Source organism: Panicum virgatum, chromosome 2N (assembly GCF_016808335.1).
Source record: "Panicum virgatum strain AP13 chromosome 2N, P.virgatum_v5, whole genome shotgun sequence".
NCBI classification, from domain to species: domain Eukaryota; kingdom Viridiplantae; phylum Streptophyta; class Magnoliopsida; order Poales; family Poaceae; genus Panicum; species Panicum virgatum.
Genome location: NC_053146.1, coordinates 229683 through 237781, shown reverse-complemented (window position 1 = coordinate 237781; position 8099 = coordinate 229683). Strand labels below are relative to the sequence as shown.

At 54.9% G+C, this 8099-nt stretch overlaps 1 protein-coding gene across 2 annotated transcripts; it reads right to left on the bottom strand.

The window, feature by feature from the left end:
* Window positions 1–2579: 2579 nt before the first annotated feature.
* On the bottom strand, window positions 2580–7461 carry LOC120659179 (glutamate receptor 3.5-like). Of its 2 annotated transcripts, none has more exons than XM_039937230.1 (4): window positions 6361–7461; window positions 3898–5550; window positions 3424–3827; window positions 2580–3341 (listed from the first exon to the last, which is right to left on the bottom strand). In XM_039937230.1, exons 1-4 carry the CDS (start codon window positions 6605–6607, stop codon window positions 2838–2840), a joined length of 2808 nt encoding a protein of 935 aa, XP_039793164.1. In that variant the 5' UTR covers window positions 6608–7461; the 3' UTR covers window positions 2580–2837. The 2 variants fall into 2 exon arrangements, with proteins under 2 accessions (XP_039793164.1, XP_039793165.1); XM_039937231.1 differs by having other exon boundaries at window positions 2854–3341; window positions 3413–3827; window positions 6361–7364.
* Between the last annotated feature and the right edge of the window lie 638 nt (window positions 7462–8099).

Sequence of the window (8099 nt, the reverse complement as noted above, 5' to 3'; positions counted from 1 at the left end):
TTCACTTACACCTCCTGCATTGCATTCATTGCACAACATATGTTCAGGGGGAGTCCCAGTTTTAGGGGGAGTTTTAGGTCTAAGCCTTGATGTGTGCATGTGCCAACAAGGGGGAGAAGTTAGTGATCGAACAAAAACTTGTTGTGCACAGGGATTTGAGAGTGCATACATGTGCTGAGAGTTGCATTGGTAAGTGGGAAATGCATTTCAGTGGGAGTTTCTGCTTTGTTTAGCTCCTGGTTTTCCCTCCGCTTCTGTCATGACTGTGTCGAGCCCGCCTCTGTCTTTGAGGAGTCATGTTGGTGTTTGATCGATTGCGTCGAGCCGTTGCCCTTGTCTTAGGGAATCGATCTTCGCTTGGTCAAGTGACTTGTTCTTGCTTCTTTCGATCTTTTGTCACTTGTTCAAGTTCTCTCTTGTTTCTTTGTTCTTCACTGTTTTTGTTTCAATCCTGGTTCGTTTGTGGTGTGTTGACAATGCACTCATCAAGGGGGAGATTGAGGAATGTTGAGTACTCTATCCTGCTTGTGATGAGTGAATTGTCAACCGTGCGGTGTGATCGTGCGCTTGGTCTTTGGATTGCAGGTACACGGGCGTCAAGTGTCGACGGAGAGCTGCCGTGGAGGTGCTGTGGCCGATGGACCGTGCGGTGGATGGCGGTGAAGGGCAGCCGAGACCGGAGCTCATGCCGGGCGGTAGCTGTGGCGTCCACTCCTGGATCGAGGGCGCAAGCGACGACGGAAGGCGGGTTTCTTGGTTTGCGCCACAAAACCAAGGAGGCAGACGACGGTTGAAGACGTCAAGTCATGGAGGCATGGGCGTCGGTCTCGGGACTGACGGAGGCGACGGGGGTCAACGGCGTCTAGGGCTTCGCTGCGGGCGAAGAGGTGACGGGCATCGGGCGGCGTCTAGGGCCGTCAGAAGGCTGAGGCAGGAACGGCGTCTAGGGCCACGGCGTGGAGGCGGGAATCTTCCTGCGCGTGGAGTTTTGGCGGTTTTCTCAAAACCGGCCACCTACCCGGGTTTCGCGGACCTCCCAAAAAACCGCGAACCGGATCTTCATCGACATGGCGGCATCGCGGAGAAGGCTTCGAGTCGAAGAAAGAAACTCTGCCGTCGGATGAGATCATGTACATATTTCCGGTTTTTGTCCCTACGGGCGTTTTAGTGTCTAGTTTGAGTCGAGGGTATTTTGGACCCCTGCGTGGGCACCTTAAATACCCCTCAAGCCTCTCCTCTCTCTCCGGGGGTCAGCCAAGACCAGCACGTCGCCCTCATCTCACTTTTCTGACGCCTCTCTCTCTCTCTGTGTGTTCTCCCTTCCCTCTCCTCTCTAGAGCTAGGGATTTTAGCATGGATTGTTGAGTTTGTATTGAGATTGATTGGGAAAGGAGGCCCAATCCTCCTTGTGCCCTCCGGGGTTTTGAATTCATTTCAATCTCGTACGATTTGTGCTTTGTTTTGGTCGAATTCGATTTTCCTTCGTCGATTCTAGAGCACGAGTTGATGGCTTGATTCTAGATGATTTCGTGACTCTTTGAAGTGATTCAAAACTCTCTAGCCTAGTGCTAAAACCCCCGGAATCACGAGTCACCACGAATCGAAGTTTTTGCATTCTTGAGAAAACCCCAATCTTGCTTCGAATTTCATCGATTCCTCCCAAACCATGGAGTAATTCATCGATTCCTTCCGTGGACATGTTCACAAGTCCTTTGTGATCGTGCCTATGAAGTTTGGTGATCTTTGGACGTGATTTGGTCCGTCGATCGTCGAGTTCTTCAAGGATCGCGGGCTGGAAATACGTCTCTAGACAGGGTTTTTCCTATCACCGGTTAAACCAACGCTTGTGCTCATGTACGTTGGTTCAACCGGTGAGTAGGTTTTTCGTGCGTTAGGGTTTTCTGTTGTTCGTCAGTTGCACCAGTGCTTTAGCTGTTCACAGGCATCGGTTCAATCGGTGAGAGTTTTTCTATTGCAGTTGTGCCCGTTCAACCAGCGTATTGAACTTCGTTGACGTCGGTTTGACCGGTGCACCGTTGGATTCGTTTTGCTGCTCCTCTGGACAATTGCACCGGCGCTTTGGAGTTGAATTCGTCGGATCAACCGGTGCTCTTTAGTCCAGTTTGAGCTCTCTCTGGACAACTGCACTGACGTTTCAAGTCGATTTTGTCGGATCTTCCGGTGCAGTGTCATCGGTTGAACCGACGCTTTCCAAACCTGTGCGTCGAATCAACCGGTGGTTGTTTCTTACTGCTATAGGCTCCACACATCGGTTAGACCGACGAGTTGCCCCAGTGCACGTCGGTTCAACTGGTGTGTATACTGTGCGTTGATTCTTGCACTGCCTTTTGGTGTTTGATTCCGCGTTGGTTTTCGTTTGTTCCTAGGGCTTTTTTGTGTTGGTGTAGCTCCTTCATAGCTACTCCACGCTGTGCCTAGGACTCTAGGGTTGGGCGTGAACTTTGGGACTAAGCCGGAGTTTCCGTTTGCGAGAATTTTTAATCGGCTCCCATTCACCCCCTCTGGTCGCCCTTTCGGTCCCTCACAAGGCGTTCGACGAAATGCAAAGGAAGAAGGCATGGGCGACAATATATGATCCATCATATCTATCGAGATCCTTTCATCTCCTAGTCCTATGCACTCAAGTAAGTAACCTATCTAGTATTTCATCTACATCTACGCCTAGTAAGTAATCTATCTATCTATCTATCTTGAGCTCAGGTAGCTCCATCTGCTACTGCATGAATGCCTAAGTGTCAGTCAGACCGCTATCAGAGGAGTATCTCATCTATCTACTTGTCATCATCAGCAAATTAAAGAAAAGCCCTTGCTCCTTATTACACCGGCGACGTGATCGACGACGGCCGCGACAATGAAGGCCCTTCGGAGATGGAGCTGCCTCCCATGGACCTGTCCAGCCGCCTCTCGCCGGACCTGCTCCGGATGGCTCTCTTCACCTCCGCTTCCTTCATGTCCACGAACGACATCAGGTCCCGGAGGCTGCTCAGCCTCGCCGGCCGCCGCAGGCTCCTCTCCGGATCCGGGAACACCCCTCCGCCTTCGTCGCTACCGCCGCGGCCGCCGTCATGGTACTCACAGAACTGGCAGAGTATCCTGGCGAAGTAGATGAGCAGGGCGACGAAGCAGGCCACGCCGGAGATGAGGAAGAGCCCCCAGAAGCTGCTGAGGTTGAGCCGGTCGGCGCCCACGTCGGTGCTCTGCGACGAGCACGTCCCCGGGCTGAGCCACTTGTCGTGGATGCGCTGCAGGTCGCCGTTCTCCGACAGGGTCAGGATTGCCGTCGACAGGTCCACCGCAAGGGGAGAGTCACGCTGGAATGCCTGCATAGTTCAATTATGAGATCAATGAATGTGACCAAGATCGATCGAGCAAGGTGTAATATGAAGCACACCGACGACTCACGAATCCCCATCCGCTCTTGGTGAACTCCTGCCCCACCGTCCTGAACTGGCAGTTGGTGGAGAGGAAGAGCTCGACGTAGGGCAGCTCGTCGACGATGGCCGCCACGCCGCCGTTGCCGGGGCCGCGCTGCAGGCTGTCGGCGTACTCGTCGATGGAGAGCTCGCGGAGGCGCGACACCGGCACGCCGAGCTCGTCCATCATGTAGCTGCGGGCGAAGGAGCCCACCTGGTAGCCGATGGGGTCGCTGCTGGAGAGGAGGCTGTCCAGGCCCTGGATGCCCGTGGACAGCTGCTGCACTGTCAGGATGGAGGTGAGGCTGGCGGTGTAGCTGGAGTTGATGATGAGGACAACGAAGAGCCAGATGATGAGGACGAAACGCCCAAGGGTGCTCACGGTGTTCTCTCCTGCAAATTAGCAATTGCTGCATCATGCAATTCATCATATCGATCAGAAGATGATGAACTAGCTACTCACTGTGCGCGAAGAACATGGTGGAGAAGCTGAACCAGAAGATGGTGACCATCTGCTTCCGCGGCGACCCCCGGAACTCCGGGTTGAACCGGTGCTCCAGGATCCACACCACCGCGCCCACGAAGAGGAAGAAGGCGCCGGTCACTGCCCACATCCCCGGCGTGAAGGGTTTGAGGAACGCCCACTCGTTGGAGCTCGTCGCCTTCACCGGCGACACGATCACCAGCCCGGACTCCACGTACGGCTGCGTGAAGTCCACCACGCGCGTCCGGTTCGTCACGATCGAGATGTCGCCCACCGCCGCGTCCATGGAGCCGTCGGCCACCCGCTGCACCAGCTCGCCGTAGCTCGGGTTCTTCACGCCGTCGCCAAACAGGACGAAGGACACGGGCACCGGGTAGGGGAGCAGCGCCACGGCCGCCTTGAACACGTCGATGCAGTACCCGCTGGCGCCGTCCGGCCCCGAGTCCTTGGACACGAACTGCTTGTACGTCGTCCGGTACGGCACGCCGATCCGCAGCGGCCTGCCGTTGTTCGGGAACACCCACCCGCGCGGCGGCGCCGTCGTGTCCCCGGGCCAGATCACGCTGTACAGCTGCTGCTGCTGGGTGCGGTTGGGTGCCCGGCCGCCGCCGTCGGTCCAGCTGGGCGCGGACACTGACAGGCGCGTGTGGTTGGACCAGTATCCGACCCGCCGCACGCCCGTGCCGCCGACGTTGAGGACCTCGTAGGCCGGGTTGACGAGGGTCCTGCCGTCGAACCGCACCTGGCCGGTGACGCCGGTGAAGTTGGCGAGTATGACCTTCCGCAGCAGCTGCTCGCCCTGGTCCAAGACCCGGAGCGAGCTCAGGCGCAGCGCGCTCCCGTTGGCGTCGCGGATGCTGGGGTCAACGGAGAAGGAGATGTTGCCGCCGTCGCCGAGGAACTGGTCGATGGCGCGCGCCGCCATCCAGACGGCGTCGTAGGCGAAGAGCCCGTAGACGTTGATGCTGCTGCTCTGCCGGCTGGCGGCGCTGAACCTCGTCTCCAGAGACCTCTTGGCGTCGGAGTCCGGGGTGTACTGGCGCAGCGTGAGCACGCCCTGTATCCGGCCCATTGTAATCGCTCTCCACGACGGCGACGACGAGGAGTCGATGGCGGCGGCGAGCCACTCGGTGGCGATCCAGACGTAGCCGCTGTCCATCATGTTGAGCGTGTGCGCGAGGGCGAAGATGTCGAGGCCGGAGTCTGGGCCGGCGTGGACGACGAAGACGCGGGACTCCATCATGTTGGCGCGCACCAGGAGGTCGCCCAGCGCGGCGCGGTCGGCGCCCGGCGGGAACGCGGCCTTGTAGGTGATCCTGGCGCGCGCGGCCTCGAGCGCGTCGCCCAGCGCGTCGACGCCGCCGCGGCCGTAGTCGGTGTCGACGTAGACGGCGGTGACCTCCCGCCAGCCGAAGTGGGCGACGATGTCGGCCACGGCGGCCATCTGGAAGGCGTCGTCGTGCGCGGCGCGGACGAAGAAGGGGTACTGCGCGGAGGTGAGCGCGGGGTCGGTGGCGGCGAAGGACACCAGCGGGACGCGCAGCTGGCTGACGACGTGGGAGATGACGTGGGCGATGCCCGACGACTGCGGGCCCACAACGGCCACCACCTGCTTCTCCATCAGCTCAAGAGCTGCATGTACATAATAGGCAGCACACATGAGTAACAATCAAGCAGTTGACTCGTCACTCGTCTGATGTCATGTCATGTGACTACAAAGCTTACTAGATTATTAGTTACAGACAGTAGGATCGTTTCATTTCGTCAATAATGGAGCTTTAGGTAGTATTTGTTTTGTTCTAAAATATCAAGGGAACACAGTCTCACTATAGCTATATACTACTCTCTCCCATCATAGACTTTTTTTTTTTTGAAGGAAACCCATCATAGACTTTGACTAGCCATCCATCTCTATAAAAAAAAATTACTATTCTTTTAGAATAATAAATAATTAAACTGCTCATAATGAACCTAGAGTGGTGTGGTGTGGTACCACTAGAAAGCAAACCATCCAGGGCTAGAGTTAAAATGTTTGACTTTTGATAGACTAAAACTAGGTTTACATGTGAATGGGAGAGGAAGGAAAACAGTGCTTGCTCATCAGAATGTGAAGTGAAGGCGCGGAACGCATGGAGTCTGACTATCAGTTGGTTGGTAAGCGGCAATCCGTTGATAGAGAAAAGAGGATCGGACGGAGCAAATTCCAAAAACAACAACATCAACAAGAATATGAATAAGGAGCAAAGCAGAAAAAAATGACACAAATTGAAAGGGAGGTCCCTCCCCAATGGAGACAAAGACATGGTATGCACTGCAGTCTCTGAAGCATACAGGCCAACCACTCACTTGTTAAATGATGATGATGATGGTGAGCTCGAGGAGGGAGGGATTTTGGTTGGTTTGCAGAAGAAAAAAGAAAACAAAACCAGACTTGGTGTTTACCTTGGATTGTGCCGACGAATCCGCTGCACTTGGTGTCCTGCAGGAGCACGCTGAGGTTGGTGCCCCTGAGCAGGGTGGCGTCGCGGTTGATGTCGTCGACGGCCAGGCGGATGGCAGTGGCGGCCGAGCTGCCGATGACGGAGTCGAAGGTGAAGAGGGCGCCGATGGTGACGCTGGGCGGGCGCGCCGGCAGGGCGACTGCCAGGGCGCTGCACATGCAGAGCACGCGGAGGAGCCTGGCCTCCATCTGCTAGCTCTTGTGCTCTTGATCTGCTCAAGAGGAGACGGCAGGTAGGATAGGTTGGGTTGGGTCCTCAACAAGCAGCTACGGAATGGAATGGGATTCAGGAGCTCCGGCCATGGCGACGGCCAATCGGCCACGGATTGGGGGGAGAAGGAATTAAGGAAACAATCACATAGGCAAGGCAAGCACCGACGGCAAGGAAGGAAGGAAGAGAGAGAGAGAGAGAAGAGCTAGCTAGCTTAATAAGGAATTGAACAAGACGTAGCTAGGAAATTGACAATCGGCCGGGTCCTCCTCCTATCTCTGACTGACCGACTGGCCGGTGAAGAAGAAGATGATGATGGAGATGCAGAGGATGAACGGAGGGGGAGGAAGGCAAGCAAATGTTGTTTCCTGTACTAATAAAGCTGGTGCCGGTGCCAGAAAAGAAAGATTCGATTCGCCTCGGCTCCTTCTACACAAGTGGTGGTGCGCACGCCACAAGCAGAGCTGCGCTATTGGATGGATGGAGTTGGGAGATTTGGATTGGAGCAGAGCAGAGCAAGCAAGGCTGCTTGTGCTCCTCCAGGTAGGCCGTAGATGTAGCTGCAGAGCAAGCAAACAAGGAAGGTTTGGCGGGTGGATTCGTTCGGCAGATGAGAAGATGGATCAGCAGAAATGGTGGTGAGGTCAGATCAGGTCAGGTCAGGTCAGGTCAGGTGTGTACTCGCAGGCACAGCAGCTTGATATCGTTCATTTCATGTCTCGAAGAAAAGAAAACGTGGCCTCTACTACGTACTCCTCCTTCACCTTCAACTAGATACAGTTCCGACTCTGAAAGGAAGTATTATTTCATTCCAAATTGGCCTGGATGCTTTGCTTGCTACTTGTGTTTCATCAATTTGATATATATATCTGCCGGGCCGGGACATGAGCTGCACGCAGGCAGGATTGTCTATTGTATTCTACCCTCTTGTCTTCTCTTCTTCCAAGCAAGCATGGCCCACCACTAAACTAGTCTGGCACCAGCACACTAGCCAACTTGCAAGATGCCAATCCTTCTGTTAGCTTAACCATCCATCCCAAAGCTCAATTAGTCGATCACAACTAGTAGTAATGTACACGCAGCACTGCAGCAGGCAAAACTAACACGTGCACTACAACCAATTAGTAACAGTGAGTGCAAGTCTTTTCTTTTCAAGGTTGGGACTTGGTCATCGATCTCCTCTAGAGTCTAGCCTCCTCACTCACAGTCACATACTCACATCCAACTGCTGCCTGCTGGTCTGACTCCATCCATGTAGTCTAGTTTGGGCTAATGCCAAAGCCCCAAAAGCAAAGCAGTGAAGCTTCAGCAACAATATCAGTCAGCATCCCCAGCACTGTCGTAGCTGCTTTAATTTGGATGGAAGCAAGGAACACACACACACACACACACACACACACACACACACACACACACACACACACACACACACACACACACACACACACACAATCTTGGTTCTTGGAGCAG

What these genes read in the sequence shown, in the direction of transcription:
- LOC120659179 (XM_039937230.1), bottom strand. Translation starts at nt 6,607, where the DNA reads ATGGAGGCCAGGCTCCTCCGCGTGCTCTGCATGTGCAGCGCCCTGGCA. An exon ending in ATTCGTCGGCACAATCCAAG is followed by an intron (nt 5,551 to 6,360) that starts GTAAACACCAAG and finishes ATGTACATGCAG; the next exon opens with CTCTTGAGCTGATGGAGAAG. An exon ending in CACCATGTTCTTCGCGCACA is followed by an intron (nt 3,828 to 3,897) that starts GTGAGTAGCTAG and finishes GCTAATTTGCAG; the next exon opens with GAGAGAACACCGTGAGCACC.